The 20,170-nt window shown below is 36.0% G+C and overlaps 1 protein-coding gene across 1 annotated transcript in view; it reads right to left on the bottom strand.

Annotated features, from left to right (window-relative positions):
• LOC150086000 (uncharacterized) overlaps positions 1-20,170 on the bottom strand; it is a 197,360-nt gene that overhangs the window by 73,680 nt on the left and 103,510 nt on the right. Inside the window, 2 exon segments of the mRNA XM_090374766.1 lie at positions 9,399-9,527; positions 13,956-14,282. Coding sequence (XP_090230892.1) covers positions 9,399-9,527; positions 13,956-14,282 — 456 coding nt within the window.

Below are 20,170 nucleotides of genomic sequence, written 5' to 3' on the forward strand. Positions count from 1 at the left end.
ATTAACATATGTAGGCATGGGTAACTCTGTACTTGTTATTTTTATTATTATTATAAATAATAATAATGACCTCAAATGAATTATGAAAGTTTTTTAAAGGACACATGCCAGGAACCATTATTCATACCATTAGAAAATTCCACACCATTAGAAAATTCCACGTAGGAAAGATCCTGTAAGGATCTATTTACTCATTTTCGCAATGACCACTTCAGCTGGGCGATAACCCAGCTCAAGTGGTTATTGTGCTGACAAATACTTTGCACTGATCTTTACAAATGGAAGCATGTTTAGTCCAATGGAAACCACAGGCAATGAGCTAGAATATTGTAGATTAAGTGATAGAATGATGATGGAGAGGGGACAGGTGGAGAAACTACTCAGAAAACAAAGGCCAGAGATGCTCCTGGAGCTAGTAGGCAGGAGCAGCAGTGCTTAGCACACGCTTCTTGATTAGCCCGGGGTTCGAGCCCGTGACCACCAAATACGGAGGATGCGGAAAGGTCAGAAAATGACCACCGCATACCCCCGGAGCAATATGGCCTTAGTTGCTAATGCTCCTAAAAACAAAATAACAACAATAACAGCTCCAGGAGCTGATGGAATATATCTGGTAATTTTCAGGGGTAATCCCCTAATACTTCAAGTGTGATAGTCTTCAGTCTGCATACATGGATATAAAGAGTAGATAAGCAACTATAGGCCAGTATGTCTGATGGCAATGGCAAGGAAAATCAGTGATCTACAGTTAACTATGGGCGCATTGCAATATACTGTATATTAAAGTTATCACAGCATGAATTAGTTAAGGAGAAATTCTATTTGACTGATTTCATAAATTATCATAAAGAGGCAAGGAACAATTTTCACTTTATGATATAGACTTAAATTGGAGCAAGGTGGGATTACTGGTAAGGTCCTCGGATGAATCAAGGGATGGCTGAAGGATGGGAAATAGAGGACAGCTATAAATGATCATTCTTTAGGATTGACTAGAATTGATAGTGCTCTCCTCCCTCCCTCCCTCCCTCCCTCCCTCAGGGTTTAGTTCTGGGGCTGCTTTTCTCTATAATCCTTATTACTACTGACTAAAAAGTCAAAAATATTAAATAAATCTTAAGTATAAAAAGACACTCAAGAGCTGTATGAATTAGATCAAAATGGTAAGTTTATTGAGGTTTAGCCATGTAATTACATAAATTATATTAAGGATAACATAATTAAATCATGAAATTTTATGATGAGACACATGGCTACTCAGCTTTCAGTTCCACTTATGATAGTGTTTCAGTTCTTCTTTTGGGAACTGTTTAAGTCTGAAGAAAAGTAGAAAGGTGGATGAGAAACCAATTCAATTTTCATTTTAGACTACCCAAATGATTCTCAAAGAAGATTCAAAACATTGCCATAAGTGGTACAGAAAGTTGAATACCCTCATCATAATAAACTTACATTAATTATGTTAATGTAATTTATCAAATATTAAAAGTAGCAAATCTTATTTTTAAGTAATTCACCTCACTATCTTGTTTGTTAAATGAAAGGTATAGATGAATGAATTTTAAAACTTGTGAGGCACAAGTTTGTTCAAAAAACTGACCCTATTCAACCTGAAATGCATTTCACAGTTGAAGCATGTCTATTTTTATAAACTTAAACAAAACTGATTAGAAACTGAATTTAATTTTAATGACAAAATATGGCAGGAGTTACTTCTTTGAAGATAATATATCTTGTAGCAGTAAGACAAACCAGTTATTTTTCTTTTTAGCTTTAAAATCATTTTCAATTGCTGTTTACAGAAGGACAATGGAATTGTGGTTTATATGCAATGGAGCAGTTACTATATCTGCTCATCAGCTTGTGTGTGTGTGTGTGTGTGTGTGTGTGTGTGTGTGTGTGTGTGTGTGTGTGTGTGTGTGTGTGTGTGTGTGTGTGGTTTTCTATTAGTGAATTTATGCTGAACTGTGAATAATAATTAATTGTTCAAAGTGAACAATTAATTATTTTTATTGATTTTTAAATTAATTAACTGATTATAGTTTAATTTTAATTAAAAATAGTTTAATTAAACAGCCAAGCAGCTTTCATTTAAAAACATATCTATTGTGTCTACCATTAAACCATATAACTGGACCACGCATGCCCTATGCAGGGGTATGTTCAGTGCAGTACACTTTAAAATGATATTAGATATTAGGCAGAACTGTAGATAATGGTATTTGGTAATGTATAATGGAAGTAGTAGTAATCGTGGCATGTGATGCTAGAAAGCAAGCGTATGAGCTTATGCAGCATCAGCCAAAAAAAAAAAAAAAAAAAAAAAAATTTTTACACAACCAGTCTCTTTAAATGTTTGTCCAGTTCCTCCTTAAATTTATTTAATCTATCAACTTCCACAATGACAGATGGAAGTTTGTTCCAGCAATTAACCACCTGCTGGCTAAAGGCAAATTTCTGCATATCTATTCTACAGCTGTCTTTCCTCAATTTGAATTTATGCCCCCTTAGGTTCGTAATCTGAACAAGTGGAAGGATCCCATCAGAATTCAGCATGCTCACCCCATTCAAGGCATTATACACCTCAATCAGATCACCGTGCAGGTGCCTAGTCTCCAGCCACTGCAATTTGCTGAACTTAAGCCTCTCTTGGTAAGCCATCATTCCCCTCACCAATCTTATTGCCCTTCTAAGTACACGCTCAAGCAAATCTACATCCTTCCTAAAATGAGGCCTCCAGACCTGTATGCAGTACTCAAGGCATGGCCTGACCATTGACTTATACAGAGGGACAATCACCTTTTCCCTGCTAGCAAAATTCCTGTATATCATTGACAAAAACCCATGACCTGCTCTGGTAACCTGTCTGTATTGCTCAGAAAACTTCATATCTGACTGCACAATTACTCCCAGGTCTTTTTCATTTTCTACCACCCTAAGTGTAGTACCACACAGTTGGTACATTCCTCTGGGGTTACTACTACCCATATGCAGTACTTTGCATTTGTCAATGTTAAACTTCAGCTGCCACTTCTCAGCCCATCTTCTAGATCCTGTTGCAGTAGCACACTGCCATTAACAACCCTGCCAACCTTTGTATCATCTGCAAACTTTGACACTAAGCCTGATATACCTTGATCAATATCATTGATAAATATACAAAACAACAGTGGACCCAACACCGAACCCCTGTGGGACTCCACTAATAACATTAGTCCACGAAGAACAGCGCCCATTGATTACTACCCTCTGTCTTCTCCCACTCAACCATCCTTTTATCCATTGTAGCAACTTACCCTTAATACCATTCTGCTCCAATTTATACAGTGTCAAAAGCTTTCCTGAAATCCAAGTATATGATATCAAAATTCTTTTGCATCCAATTCCTTTGTAACCACATCATAGTTTCCAATCAAATTTGTCAGACAAGGCTTTTCCTTAACAAACCCATGCTGCGTCTGAATTATTGCTGCAGTCTTTTCTAGATGATCCTGCAATGCATCTTTAACCAGTGACTCCATTATTTTACCCGGAACAGAAGTTAAATTAACTGGTCTGTAATTACTCATGTCACTCTTCAATCCCCCTTTGTGAATTGGGGATACATTTGCACATCTCCAGTCCATGGGAACCTCCTCTGAGTCCAAGGATGCTCTCATAATTTATGGATAAAAGGATGATTGAGTGGGAGAAGACAGAGGGTGGTAATCAATGGGCGCTGCTCTTTGTGAACTAATGTTATTAGTGGAGTCCCACAGGGTTCGGTGTTGGGTCCACTGTTGTTTTGTATATTTATCAATGATATTGATCAAGGTATATCAGGCTTAGTGTCAAAGTTTGCAGATGCCAAGGGTTTGCTTAGTTTCTCTGCCGCCTCCTTTAATATAACTGGATAGATTCCATCCATCCCAGGTGCCTTTCTTATGTTTAACTTCAACAATTTATCCTCCACTTTGCTTTCAGTTATTACAAAATCATTAAGCACCCTGCTACAATTTGATAACCTTCTGGAATTTTCAATCAAAGATTGAAAATTCTTGATAACTCCTCATGTGTGAATGTAGATGCAAAATTCTCATTCAGTTTGCTATCTGAGCAGGATCATTAACAGTCAAACCATCAATATCAAAGTGGACCAATCTGATTTATCCTCTTCCTTTTAGAGTTTATATAAGTAAAGAAATCCTTGCTGTTTTTCTTAGCATCATTTGCCAAAGATTTCTCGTAATCTGCATTCGTCTGCCTAACCTCCTTTGTGACTTGATTACAGACTAGCTTATATCTGCTATAGGCTTCTGTGTCGCCTGATAATTTATATGCATCCCATGCATTTTTCTTCTCTGTCAGGAGTCTCATTAGTTCATTTGACAACCATTTACACCTAAACTTTGAACAATATTTCTTAATTAGGTATGAAACGTTTAGTAGCTTCCACGATTAATTCCTTGAATGCTTCCCACTTAGAATTTGCTGTTGGTAACATCATTAGTTGATCCCACTGTACAGAATTTAAAAACTGCCCAAGACCACTGTAGTCACCTTTACAGAAGCAAAAACCCTTTCCTTTACCCCTGATGGTAATTATATCTTTAAGTAAATATCACATCAGTACACTGTGATCACTGCCACCTAGTGGTTCCTTCATCTGCAAATTCTTAATACACAAATGATCACTGCTGATAACCAGATCAAAAGTATTACCCTCTGGTTGCCTCTCTAACATGCTAATTGTGCAATGGTCTACAAGTTAAACATAAACACAAGCCTTAGCACTGAGTACTTGCCACCCAGTCTTTAAGTGAGTGTAGAAAGTCTCTTTATGATTGACATCAAATGCAGGTAAAGTGTACGAAGTCCTTCTGTAAATTGGCTGTTCACTTAAACAAAATGATTCAGATCTCTTCACTAATAAAGACTACCAGCCGCCTGATGAGAAGCAAGTAAGCTTTGAAACAACTGACTCAGCAGTGTCTCAAATTTTTATATGTGTAGTGTATTCACCTATTCTGGCAATGCTATGTAATTTTAAAAGAAAGCATTTTAGACAGAACTGTGTATAACACTGTTTATGTCTAAGTTGAACGTTAGCCTAAGGTAAAGTAATGAGACATCCCAGATTATGCGAGGCAGTCCTGCTTTTAAGTTGTTTGCCCTGCATTGCAAACTGTCCGAAAATGTTCCGGATTGGGCATTTGGTTCTATAAGAAAGTGGGCTTTTTGACAAAATATCATATTTAAAAAAATATTATGGTTATTATTAGCCATATTGTGCAAGGAAGCATAAGGCTTATGCTGCACCAGCCAAAAAAAAAAAAAAAAAAAAAAAAAAAAAAATTTCTGAATTACCCTGAGAGAGAGAGAGAGAGAGAGAGAGAGAGAGAGAGAGAGAGAGAGAGAGAGAGAGAGAAGGGAATCACCAAGAAAAAGAAGAATGATGATATCCAGCTCAGGACCCTGGGGTTGATGTTTCAAAAAATAAAAGAATGTTATGACAAAAGAATGCCAAGAGATATGAGGTGGGTCGAAATATTTAAATATTTTGACACAAGGGACATATCATGCAGGCATTTGAAAAGAGTAATTGGATTTGCATTATGTTTGCCAGGAACCAATTGTGCAATGGAAAGAGTTTTTTCAGTAGCAAATAAGTTGTGGATGTCAGAAAAAACACAACTGACCTTAGACGTGCTGAAAGCAATACTACAAGTTAAGTGCAATTTTGCAAATTCTTTAGAAAGAAATACCTAATAATGAAGAATTATTAAGAAAAATTCACTCCGCTGAAAAATATTTAATTTCTATTGTTTTTATTGTTAAAAGATGTATTATTATTTATCTATCTATACATTAAGAAAGTTTTCCTCCTAGTGATATTTATTCGAGCCAATGGGAGAAGAGGGCAGGGCAATTACATCACTACAAATGTACAGAAATAATTACATAGGTCATTTCCTGATTAGATTTTGATCAGTGCGTTATAATGTTATTATTATACAAATAATAACAAAACTATACAAATATTTAGAAAAAATCTAAAATATTTACAAAATACTAAACTATTTACAATCATACCTCTACCATACTGGGATGATGGGGCCCTTCATTAGCTGACATTAATATACAAAAAATGTTACAATGGAACATCAAAATTTAACCCCAGGGGCTCACATCTGGTTAGTATGGGCTTAGCATACCTAGGGTCCTGAGCTGGATATTATCATTCTTCTCTTTCTTGGTGATTCCTTTCTACTTTTCTCTCTCTCTCTCATAACTTGAATATATTTTTTTTTCAGGCGGTGTTGCATAAGCCTCAGGCTTCCTTGCACTATATGGCTAATAATAATAATAATAAATGATTCCAGCCGTGGTCACATATTAGACAGTGAAGCACATGCATGAGGTTGGTGAACGTTAAATGGAACACAAATGGGTTACTAGGCAGAATCAGACACTTGCTGTTGACAATGTAGAGTGCACACGTCGGATGCATGCCAGCGTTTGTCACATTGCAAGATAACTGCCTCCATAACGTATTTAGTAAATATTTACATAGTTTGTAAATATTTTAGTCCTGCTCTTTCGGATGCAACAATATTCCTCATGTATTATGGAACCCGAAGCAAAAAACCTTTTCCTAAGTGACTGATATAAAAGCAGGTAAGCAATTACATAGTCATATTTATTCAACCTTGAGAATTCCACATGGTGGGGTAGCCAATGGTAAAAGATGGATGCGGGTTACGTGGTGAAACTGGGCGGGGCAATTACATCACTACAAATGCACAGGTAAATAATTACACAGGCAATTTCCTGATTAAATATTGATCAGTGCATTTCAACAGGTGTCTTTTGCATAGAAAAGATTTGATTTACTCTGTCATACCTCTACATTTTACATAGAAAAGCATGTGCGGGGATTGGTGAGCAAAGAACACAGGGGGAAAAGCCTCCTAGTTATTATTATTTGAATTTTATTATTATTTCAGAGTTGGATTTTAAGATTAGGCAATCACTGACACACTCAAATGAAATTTTATTTCCAGAGGTTTTTAATATTCATTGAGTTATCATTAGAATTTTAATTGTATTTGTTTACTTGATCTCTTTCTCGGTTTGGTGGTATTTTTTGAGGAACTGGGATTGAGAACTGTATAGTCAGATTTATGTTTGAGCAATTGTGTAACAATAACTTGTTGATAAGGATTTGGAAATCCTTAATGAGTTTGTGATATAATGTACTTGATGAAGACCAATAAATATTGAATTGTATTGTATTTCATAGAAATAGGTACGATATTTATTTCTGTGAAATAAAACAAATACATATGAAAAAAAATAAAATAATAAAATATATATATAGACTTTTTTTTTTTTTTTTTTAAGAAGTGTGATATTTTATTTTATAAGTTTAGTTCAAAGAAGTAAATGTATTTAATTTATATTTTATATGGGAATATTTTTTTATAAATAAAAAAAAGTGTGTATTGCTTTTATGGGGGGGGGTTGTAAAATCAATGTCCCGCATTGGAACACTAAGAAGCCGGTCACTTTAGCCTAAGACTTAGTGCCAAGTGTTTGGTCTTCAGTAAGGGATGAGTCTCTTCATGATCAGAATCAAATGCAGATAAAATGTATGAATTTTTATTCGAGAATGAAATGAACATCATGGAGATTAGAACTAAGGTTTACCTGTGAAGTAAATTAGATGTTTTTGGAAGGTTTAGATCTTTATGCAGATAAGTTGATTCCATTTAATTTGCCTATTCATGTTGGATGAATTAATGTGGATGAGGTAGAAGTTGAGGATCATTGAAGCTGTTGGTTTTACATCACATCAGCACCTTAGGCAGAATTGCACTATTATATCTGTACAGTGTTTTTGTGTTCATAAGCTGATATGAACATAATGCAAACTGAAAAACTTGTGGAGAAAGCCTACTCTGTCTGAGATTGGCTAATTACAGTCCCAAATAAAGAGGCTTTTAAAAATTCCTTCAGCTTTCAAATAGGATTCAAACTCAGACCTCTTCAAACAAGTGATGAAACCACTATACTATCATGGAGATATGCTGTATGTACAGTAAAGGTATACCCAACTCCTTAATGTAGCTCCTTCATACACTGCTCAGCCTCCTTCCACTTACAGCTGACAGAGTAGATGCAGCAAGATTATGCGCCAGCTAATCTGGATGCCTCCTAGAATGTTATCAATTGACCTAGCCTAATAGATATTTTACACTGGTGGACTATCTAGTGAACCGGAAGACATGATTTGTACATATTGATCAAAAAACAAAAAAATCAAATGAGAGAGAGAGAGAGAGAGAGAGAGAGACAGAGAGAAGAGCTCTGCACTGGTGGAGCAAAAAAAAAAAAAAAAAAAAATAATACATTGAGATTTGGTAAATTTAAGGGATAGGCAGTTAATTTAATTATCAAAACATAAAAAGAATAGAAAGAACATAGATTTAGACGAAGAAGACAGAATCAGAAAATTAATTCCATATTTCTTAAGTTCAGAACTGATTAGTATACATCTGTATTAAACTTGTTAATTAGTAGGATGCTGTTTCATGGGAACAGGTCAGCAGTTTTTAACCTTTAGAAGAACTTCCAAGATATTTAATCGAGTCATTATTATTATTAGCCATATGGTTGCAAGGAAGCCTTAGGCTCCAGCCAAAAAAAAAATTTTTTTTTTTGAATTACCCAGAAAGAGAGAGAAAGAAAAGAATGATGATATCCAGCTCAGGACCCTGGGTGTGCCAAGCCCATAACTCACCAGATGTGAGCCCTTGAGGTTTAAGATCCATATATCATGAAAAATCAAGGATAACAGAAAAATTGCGTTAAATGTGAAAGAACTGAGTTAAGGTTCATCAGTTAAGATCCAATTCGCAAGTCTTAATTAATGAAACTCAGCCCAAGTCGAACATTTCATGTGCAGCGAAGGGAGCACATTTTTCCAGGCAAAGCTCATATTCATAATTGATCCCTCAATTTTTATTTTTGGACTACTTAAAATGAGTAGTACTGCATACATCAACAATCCTTGTATATATTGGAAAGATTAAAAGTCAATATTGAATCAGAACTTACAACAATAACTGTCAAATACTATGTTAAGTTTCATAAAATTGCTGAAAACAGTTTGTTCTTACATTTGGGAAGGAGGATACTTCCAACATTTATTGCAATTTGTATCATAATTATGTTTACAACAAAAACTGAAATATAAATTATTATAACCTTCATTATAATTGAAAATGTATTATGAGTTATGTGCATTTTGAATCACCTAGTACTAGTAGAAAGAAGTACGAGGTATTCAAACCATAATGTATTTTTGTCTATATAAATTAATTCTCTTTGAAAAATGAATATTGAAGGACACTTACCAATAGTCATGATTGTATTATTTGCATTTGGTGCACACTGCATTGGTCCAGTCTTTAGTACTGGGAAAAGGTCAGTTAAGTACTGTACTGCTGTCCCTTCATGATTACAACTATCATACACTTTAAGTCCTAAGAAGAAAAAGTGTGTTTAATAAATTTTCAGTGGAGGAGAAGGAATAGCAATATTTATTATTATTATTATTTTTTTGCCATTTATAGATATGAAAGAAAGAAGTGTTTATATCCAGTGAGGTGGATTGAAACAGAAAATTTTATGAAACAATACTTATTAATAAAATATCTTATTTTTAATAAGATATTTTATTAATATTACTGATGTGACTGATGAACAGATATTCTGTTGCTTTGGTCCTCATCCCTAATCCATTTACTAATTGTGGGTATAAAGTGACATAACAGGAATATAACCAGGGATACAAAAAAGGCCATAACAGGCATAAAAAAAAGGGATATAAACTGACATAACAGAAAACATCTTATTTTTAATAAGATATTTTATTAACATTATTGATGTGACTGATGAACAGCATTCTGTTGCTTTGGTCCTCACCCCTGATCCATTTACTAATTGTGGGTATAAAGGGATATAAACTGACATAACAAGGCTAATAGAAACTTGATGTCATTCAGAAATATGATGAGAGTTTCATTATGGCAGGTACAATGTCTGCAGTAGGATTGGCAGGGTGAGATGAGCTCCCATTATTTTTCAACTTTGGCCCATTCACAAGTAGAGCATTCTGATATAGAACTAATATGCTAGCTGAGTCCATGCAGTGTAAGGAAAGAGGCTTGGGTTTTATTGGCGCATTAGTGACTAAGGCTATAATATGTGCAAGGAAAGAGGAAAAAGAGAATGAGGGTATGCTAAAAACTTAAAGATTATGAAGAGTACGATGAGAGCTCTACGTGAAAATGAAATGGCAAGCAAGTGCCTTGTTATGGGCGATTAATCTGCCCCGATCGTTGATGGGAGCAACTGAGACAAAAATTTGTTGTGATGGATAAAAATTTTAAACTCAACCAGCTCGTTATCTATATATTAGGGAAAGTACTAGGGAGCAAAAATATTCTGGACCTTATCATTACTTGTGATCTAAATTGTATTATAGAATTTAAAGTACAGGCAATCTTGGAGTATTGAGATAGATGACAATTGAGCAAGGTTAAAGGTAAAGACAGGTTTCAATTTCAGGAAAGGTGACTACTATGACAGTCAGATGGGATGGGGGAGAGAGAGAGAGAGAGAGAGAGAGAGAGAGAGAGAGAGAGAGAGAGAGAGAGAGAGAGAGAGAGAGAGAGAGAGAGCGAAAGTAAAATACAAGTGAATTGTGGAAACTTTAAAGCTGCCATCACTATTTATGTATATATACATTAAGAAAGTATAGCACAAGTAGGATTCAGAGATAATGAATAAGAACTAGCTGGTTTAATAGAACGCAAAAAAAAAAAAAAAAAAAAAAAAACTCAATCAAACTAATATGCCAGACTTCACTCATTCAACCTATGAATCAGGGTGTTATTTCAAATTTAAAAGCATACTTTTTACGCACAACATTTGTTCAGCCATTGTCTGCAGTAGATGATGAGAAAAATTTTACATTAAGAGACTTTTGGAAATCTTACAATATTTACCATGCCATCTTAAACATTAATAAGGCCTCAAGCGGGTTTGAAAAAGACGAATCATATGACAAGGTTACAGATAAGATTGTAAAGGTTGCAGAGATACTTTAGTTGGAGGTTGATGCCAAACTCTGGAGGAGTTAACAGAGGAAGAAGAGAAGGAATTATCTAACGAAGAACGTATTGACTTGCGGGCAGCGATAATGAAAGAAGAAAATGCTGACGAAGGCTCAAGATAAACCAAATGAGGAGTCGAGATGCTGCATCACCAGAGAAATGGCAATGGCATTTCGTGAAATTGCATCAGCAGTGGTGAGGTTTTGAGAAGATGGATCCTGACAGTGAACGATTCTTAAAAGTTAACAGAGGGGTAAATGATATGCTTGCTTGCTACAAAGAAATCTACAATGAAAAGAAAAAAGTCACTGTCCAATCATCCATTAATATGTTCTTTTGTAAGACCCCTTCTAAATTTCCACAGTCCTCAACCTCCGCAGCAGCGTACTTATCAGCTGAAAACATCTATTCTGGCAACAGTGCTTGAGAGGTAAAACTTACTGATGTTATGTCTGTCTTCTCTCTTTTTTGTAATTTTATAATTTTTTTAAATTGCATGCTTTTATAATTTTTCCTGCACATGAGATAAATAATTCTATTTACATGTTCGTTGAACATTTCTTTTTTGATTTAATCAATTCAGTGAGCACAGTTGTGAGCGCTGCACAAGCATGGGGGAAATTCCGACTTGTAGAGCGTTCTGCGGAACGCAACTCTTACATAAGTCAGGGAGTTCCTGTACTTTGCAATATTATAAAATTTTCTGTTATTTATAAATGTGACTTAAGCGATCCAGAGCAAAAATTAAAATTGCATAATTTAACATTATATACTCCTGTCGCATTGACCTTGATTGCATAGTATGTTTGAATTAATACTGATCAAGCTCAGTGAGCAGTACCGTATAGTGCTATACGGTACCGCAAAAATCACTTAAATTTTAGCCGGGCGGTCAGTTAAATTCACCAGGCGGTGTGCCCATTCGATAGGTCCTAGGGAGAACACTATGATTTATCGAATGTTATCCTGTAAAATTGGGAGGTCACAATTCCACTGTATAAGGCAATTGTAAGACCACATTTCGAATACTGTGTTCAAGTATGGAGACGATCTGAAAAAATACATTGAGCTATTTGAAAGGGTCTAAAGACAGGCAACTCAAATGGTGAGATCTGCAGAAGGATGACTGTATGAGGAAAGACTCCGATTTTGTGGGCTACAGATTTTTATCAACCAGGCATCTCAGAGGTGACCTGATTGGGGTTTATAACCCTCTAAGAGGGATTAGTAAAGTGAATGAAGGTGGAATTCTCATTGTTCTAATGGATTCCAGAACTAGGGGCCATAGATTCAAGTTACAGGGGTTGAGGTTTAGATTAGGTTGTGGCTTCCTTACACTGTATGGTGAATACTATTACTAAATAAGAAAATAGTATTATATTTAAAAACAATTTATATGGAAAGTTTTCATTTTTACAAATGTTCAAAATTTAATGAAGAAACTTGCTCTATATAGCCCGTGCTATCGAAATTCACCATGGGTACTAACTCACACACAAATGGCAAACAGTGAGAGTGTTGAAGGAAAGCATATACAGAACAAATCCTGGCACAGAAGTACTCAGGGAAGATGTTAAAGGTGAATCGAAGTGACCAACATATCCTAGAAATGGCTGACGTGTGTGATCCATAATATATACTCAGCAGGCGTATGTAGTGCACCAAAGTGTGCACCACTTGCAGAGTCTCCTTTAATGAAGTATGCATTAGTTTTATTAATAATTATAATAAAATACTAACTAAAACAAATAAAAAAAAATATAGGTAATAGGCACTATTCTTGCATGAAGTAGGCATCACTTAATGATAGCCTATGAGACCCTAAACAATATTTCAGCAATTTGTGCTTTATCTACTATGTACACACAACTGAAACTCCTAATAGCTGTTTTTAAAAAATGTTTGATAATTTCTCCACTGAAAATTCCAGAAATGTGTGTTAATTATTGTACAATTAGGAAAATTCTGTTATTCATGAATTAGGTTACACCTAATTATATGTACATGTTGAGTGGCATCTGTCATGTACAGTTATTGATATCAAGCTGGCTTTACAGAAGCGCACTCACCTTTAATCAGTAATGCTTTCTGGGCATCATCTGCAATAAAACCGTTCATGTGCATTTTTCACATTTCATGCAGTGAGCACTTCTATTATTGAAAGACTGGAATCCAAATATATGCATTTGTTGAAGCATGTGTTTTTCAGTTTGCAATTCACTCACGAACAGGTCTAAAGGAAGTTTTAATTTCAAAAAATGTTTTTCACAGTTTTTTTCAGAAAAGATCAAAAGTAAGGGTGGCACCAAAAAAAGTACACAATTTTGAATTTATATTTTGCTGAAATTTTAAATGCCTGCATGCACAGAGGATCACTCTTTCGCAAGTCCATTGTTAGATTAAAGTATTTCTGCAGTCATGCTATCAGTGACTAAGAAGAATGCCCAACAAATGATGTGCCACTTACTGCCACTATTTTGTTATCCCTCTAGGCAGACCTCAAAAAAACCTCACTGTGCAACATGTATAATGAAAAATATAGTCTAATTGAGTGAAATGAAGTGTTAATTATGCATGTTCCATGGATTACATAATGATCTGCTGGATCCAGGAAGAAGCATTAGACAAGGAAGGTACTGAGAAAGTCTTTTTTTTTGGGAGGGAGGATGTTAGTCTCCTCATAAGATTTACTAACAAATCCAAACAGGGGAGAAAAAGCCCTTTTAATAACAAATTCTATTAATGAGAAAGTTTTTTTTTTTTTTTTTTTTTTTTATAATAATAAAAACTCACCAAATTTCACTCCTGGAATAAACATTTCAGAGACCAGATGACCATTTAATTGACCAGTGTTTTGGTTTAGTATTGATATTGCCCATCTTAACGCTTCAAACACCTCAACACCATCTTGAGTTGTAGCCCCACAACCATAAATTCCTTTGCCTTGTAGATGAACAGGCAGAACTGCTGCAACAATAACATCAGTTGATAATCCAACTGTCACATAAGGTCTGTCTCTATGGCAAGTCTCCAGTGTCAGGCTATGACCAGAAGAGTGCTGAAGTGAAAATGCAAATAAAAATATCCACACTATAGGTACTTTCTTCTCGATGTGCATATCTGGAAAATAAATATACATTTTATTTAATTAAAAAGGTGGCATATGCTTAAAGAAACACTTTAAAACTATTAAATTGTATTTAATTGAATGAAAAGTAATTTAATTCAATGACAATGTTAATAGATCTTCATATTGTTTGTTTACTATTTTTGTAAAGCCTGTAATGACTTCTTTAAATAATTTCATTATAATAATAACAACAAAAAACTGCATAACACAAATAATGAATTAAGCATTGTCTTGCAGTTTTTAAAAAAAAAAAAAAATCTGCATTTATTCTCTTCTGAATATAGAAAGAAAGAATAAACTAATTACCTACACTGATATTGGACAGATATAGTTCTGAATTGCTTCCTATAGTGGGAACAGTTGTGCCAACCAATTATAATAACACAAAACTAAAATTAGCCACCTACAGCAGAGGCGCCTCCGTAGCCAGGTGGGCAGGAGCAGCAGTGCGTAGCACATGCTTCTTGATTAGACAGGGGTTCAAGCCTGTGAGCCACCGAATACGGAGGATGCGGAAAGGTTAGGGAATGACCACCGCATATCCCCGGAGCAATATGGCCTTAGTTGCTAATGCTTCTTAAAAAAAAAAAAAAAAAAAAAAAACCCTACAGCAGATGAGACTTATCCAGTTATATTAAGATAGGCAGCAAAAGAGGTTTGCAAACTTTGAGCCATAATTATGAGACCATCCTTGGATTCAGCAGAGGTTCCTATGGATGGAGATATGCAATGTCTTCCCAGTTGACAAAGGATGAAGTGAGTAATTACAGATCTTGACTTCTGTTTCAGGGAAAAAATAATGGAGTCATCGATTAAAGAAGTAATGTAGGACCATCTAGATAGGAATGCAGTTATGTAGCAGTGACAGCATGAATTTTTTAAGGGGAGGTCACATCTGACTACATACTATGATGCAGTAACAAAAGGAACTAGATGTAAAAAATCATTTTGACATCATATACTTAAATTTCAGAAAATCTTTTGAAACTATTGTTAGATTAAAGTATTTCTGCAGTCATGCTATCAGTGTGGTATTTAGGGCAAGTTAATGTTAGTTGATTTTGTAATAACTGAGATAAAAGTGGAGGAGAAATTGCTGAAATTGAGCATAAGAAAGGCATCTGGGGTGGATGGGATCTATCCAGTTACATTAAAGAAAACAGCAGAGGAAGTAAGCAAACCCTTAGCCATAATTATGAAAGCTTCCTTGGACTCAGGGGAGGCCCCCATGGACTGGAGATGTGCAGGTATGTCCCCAATTCACAAAGAGGGATCAAAGAATGACACAAATAATTACAGATCTGTTAGTTTAACTTCTGTTCAGGGGAAAATAATGGAGTCACTGGTTAAAGAAGCAATGCAGGATCATCCAGACAAGACTGCAATTATAGTTGACACAACATGGGTTTGTTAAGGGGAAGTCTTGCGTGACAAGTTTGATTAGGTATTATGATGCAGTCACAAAGGAACTGGATGCAAAAAATAATTTTGATATCATATATTGGATATTAGGAAAGCTTTAGATACTGTTGCACATGGAAGACTACTGTACAAATTGGAGCAGTATGGCATTAGGGGCAAGTTGCTACAATGGATAAAAGGATGGTTGAGTGGGAGAAGACAGAGTGGTAATCAGTGGGCACTGCTCTTCATGGACTAATGTTATTAGTGGAGTCACCCAGGGAATAGATGTGTTGGGCCCATTTTTGTTTTGTATATTTATCAATGATATTGATGAAGGTATATCACAAGCTTAATGTCAAAGTTTGCAGATGATACAAAGGTTGGCAGGGTTGTTAATAACGGTAATGACAGTATGCTGCTGCTGCAACAGGATCAGGAAAAGTTGGGCAGATGGGCTGAGAAGTGGCAACTGAAGTTTAACATTGACAGATAAAAAGTATTGCTTATGGGTAGCAGTAACCCCAGAGAAATGTACCAACTGTGTGGTGTTACACTCGGGGTAGTGGAGAATGAAAGAGACCTGGGGGTAATTGTGCAGTCAGATATGAAGTTTTCTGAGCAGTGCAGATAGGCTTCAAGAGCTCATGGTGTCTTGTCAATGATAGACAGGAATTTTGCTAGCAGGAATAAGGAGGTGATTGTTCCCTTGTATAAAGCAATGGTAAGGCCACATCTTGAGTACTGCATATAGGTTTGGGGGCTTCAAGAGTAGCTCATGGTGTCTCATTTTAGAAAGGAAGTAGAGCTGCTGGCACGAGTACAGAGAAGGGCAATGAGATTGGAGAGTAAAACAAATGTTGCTGTTAAAGCCTTGAACGGTTTGAGCAAGCTGAATGCTGATGGGATTCTTCCTCAGATTACTCACCTGAGGGTACATAAATTCAAATTGAGGAAAGACAATTGTAGAATAGATGTGTGAAAATTTGCCTTTAGCCGGTGGGTGGTTGATAGTTGGAACAAACTTCCATCTGTTGTAGTGGAGGTCAACAACTTAAATAAGTTCAAGCCAGAACTAGACAAACATTTTGGAGTGAATGGATGGGTGAAATGGGAAGGGTGGTTTTTTTTTGGCTGATGCTATATAAGCTTACTTTCTTGCATCATATGCCACTATTAATGCTAATGAGCTAATGCTAATTGAGTGGGAGGAGATAGTGTTTATCAATGGGCAGTACTCTTTTTGGACTTTCGATATCATTGATAAATACTTTCAGTATTTATCAATGATATCGAAGAAGGCATATCAGGTTTAATATCTAAGTTTACAGACAATACCGGGTTTGGCAGGGTGCTTAATGACAGTAATCAGGTTGAGCTACTGCAATGAGATCTTGAAAAATTAAGCAGATGGGCTGAGAAGTGGCAACTGAAGCTTAATATCGACAAATGCAAGGTAATGCATATGGGTAGCAGTAATCGCAGAATAACATAACTTTTGCAGCATAAGCCATAGGCTTCCTTGCACCATGTAGCCATTGCTAATACTAACATACCATTGGTGGTGGTGGTGGTGAGCAAAAAAGAACTGGGGTAATTGTGCAGTCAGACATTCAGTTCTCTAAACAGTGCAAGCAGCTCATGCGGGTTTTGCCAATGGCATACAGGAATCTTTCCAACAGGGTTAAGAAAGTGAGTATCCAATTGTATAAGGTGATGGTTAGGCAGCATCTTGAGTACTGCATACAGGTCTGGAAGTCTTATTTTAGGATGCATGTGGATGTGTTGGAACAGGTGCAGAAAAGGGCAACGAGATTAGTGAGGGAACAAACGGGTAGGGTACTCTTACCAAGAAGAGTTTCAGTTCTGCAAATTGCAGTGTCTGGCTACTAGGCACCTGAAAGAAGATCTGACTGAGGTGTTTAAGGCTTTGAATGGTTTGAGTAAGCTTGATGACATCCTTACTCTTGCATAGATACCAATGAGGGGGCATAAACTCAAATTGAGGAAGGATGGTTGTAGGAAGGATGTGCAGGAATTTGATGTCAGCCAGCAGGTAGTTGATAGCTGGAACAAATTTCCATTTGGTATTGAAGAAGTGGGTAGTTTGAATAAATTTAAGGAAGAACTAGACAAATTATTAGAGGGATTGGACAGGTAATGTGGGAAGTGCTGTTTTTTTTCTGATTCTGTATAAGCTTTCTTTCTTTGCATCATTTGCTACTTGTAATACTAATACTAGCACCCCCACCCAAAGAAAAAAAAAAGGTTAATATTATACACACAGTGAACTTTTAACATATTTAATTTGGATTGTAAATATAACCTGTATCAGTTTACAACTAGTGTTTTTCAAGAACTGCCCAAGTGTGCTGCAAAATGTTCCACCAAAATTTAGCACTAATCTACATTTTGATGCATTTAGTATTAGTAGTGACAAGTGATGCAAGGAAGCAAGCTTATACATCCAGAAAAAAAAAAAAAAAAAACCTACCCACTCATCTGTCTATTCACTCTCAAATAATTTCTCTAATTCTTTCTTAAATTTATTCAAACAACATTAGATGGAAATTTATTCCAACGATCAATTACTCTATTGGCTAAAAGCAGATTTTCACACATCTATCCTACAACCATTATTTTTCAATTTAAATTGGTCACCTTATATGTGTTGTCTGACACATAAGGAAAGAGTAAGGATTTAATCAACTCAATCCATTCAAAGCTTTAATCTTCAATCAAGTCTCTTTGCAGATGCCTAGTTTCCAAGCTCTGTAATTTGCAGAACAAGTCTCATAGAAAAACACCCATTTGGGTCCATAACTATTCCTTCTTGAGGATTCCAGACCTAGTTGTAGTGGCAAATGATGCAAGAAAGCAAGCTTATATAGCATTTTCAAATAAAAAAAAATAAAAAAAAAACATGCACACACTTCTCTCATCCATACCCTCCAAGAATTTGTCTAGTTCTTCCTAGAATTTATTCAAACCATCGACTTCCACAATAACAGATGGAAGCTGGCTGAAGGCAAACTTCCACACATCTGTGTTGCAACCATCCTTCCTCAATTTGAATTTATGTCCTCTCGTGTGTAGTCTCAGCAAGAGGGAAGAATGCTGTTAACATTGAGCTTACCTAATCTATTTAAGGCCTTAAACACCTTATCGGATCACCCCACAGGTGCCTACTCTCCAGAAGTTGCAATTTGCAGAATGCACCTTTCTAGGTAAGAGCACCTTTTATCCCTTCACCAATCTGATTGCCCTTCTCTGCATCCATTCTAGCAGATCTACATCCTTCTTAAAGTGAGGCCTCCAAGACTTGTATACAATACTCAAGATGCTGCCTAACCATGGCCTTGTACAAACAGATAGTCACCTCCTTATCCCTATTAGCAAAATTTCTGTATATCATTGACAAAAACCCCATGAGCTGTTCTGGCAGCATGTCTGCATGGCACAGAGGATTTCATATCTGAATGCACAATTACCCACAGGTCTTTTTTCATTTTACACTACCCTGAGTGTAGTACCACACAGTTAATAGGTTACTCTGGGATTACTGCTACCCATGTATGCAGTACCTTAAATTTGTCAATGTTAAACTTCACTTCATTTCTCAGTCTATTGACCCAATTTTCCTAGATCTTGTTGCAGTAGCTCACCCTGATTACTGTCGTTAACAACCCTGCTACCCTTTGTATCACTGCAAACTTCGATATTAATCCTGATATACTTTCATCAATATCATTAATGAATACGGAAAACAACAATGGGCACAGCACTGAACCCTGGTGAACTCCACTGATAACCTTAGTCCACTAAGAGCAGTGCCCACTGATAAGCACTCTATCTCTTTCCCCTTAACCATCTCTTTATCCATAGCAGTAACTTGCCCTTATGCTACATTGCTCCAGTTTATACAGACAAAAGGTTTCTTGAAACAGTAATCCAAGCAAGACCTGTATGTATGCAGTACTCAAGTTGCACCCTAACCACTACTTTATACAATGTGATAATCACCTCCTTGTCCCTACTAGACAACTTCCTGTATATCATTGACAGAACTCATTGCTCAACATCAGTGTTAAACCTCTTCAACTGCCACTTGTTATCCATCTTCAATTCCTCTAGGTCTTTATACAGTAGTACTCCTTGATTCCTGCCATTAACCACTTCCCAAACCTTTGTATCACTGCAAACTTAGACAAAGAGCTTGATATTCCTTTGTGAATATCTTTAATAAATATTAAATTAAAATAAATTTTCTCTATATACTCCATTTCACCCACATAAGATGAGAGGAATTCAAAATATAGTGAGAACACAAGAAAAATCACCATATTTAATAGTCTTCTGGGTTGGAACCATGATCACTCAAGCACATGCCTGCCTCTACCTGTGCTGTTGACCATTCAGCTGTGGTGGCCATTAAATAGTAAGGAGCCCAGCACCGAACTCTGAGAAACTACTATTA

Source organism: Mastigoproctus giganteus, chromosome 5 (genome assembly GCF_048544385.1).
Source record: "Mastigoproctus giganteus isolate SK-2022 chromosome 5, ASM4854438v1, whole genome shotgun sequence".
Lineage (NCBI taxonomy): Eukaryota > Metazoa > Arthropoda > Arachnida > Uropygi > Thelyphonidae > Mastigoproctus > Mastigoproctus giganteus.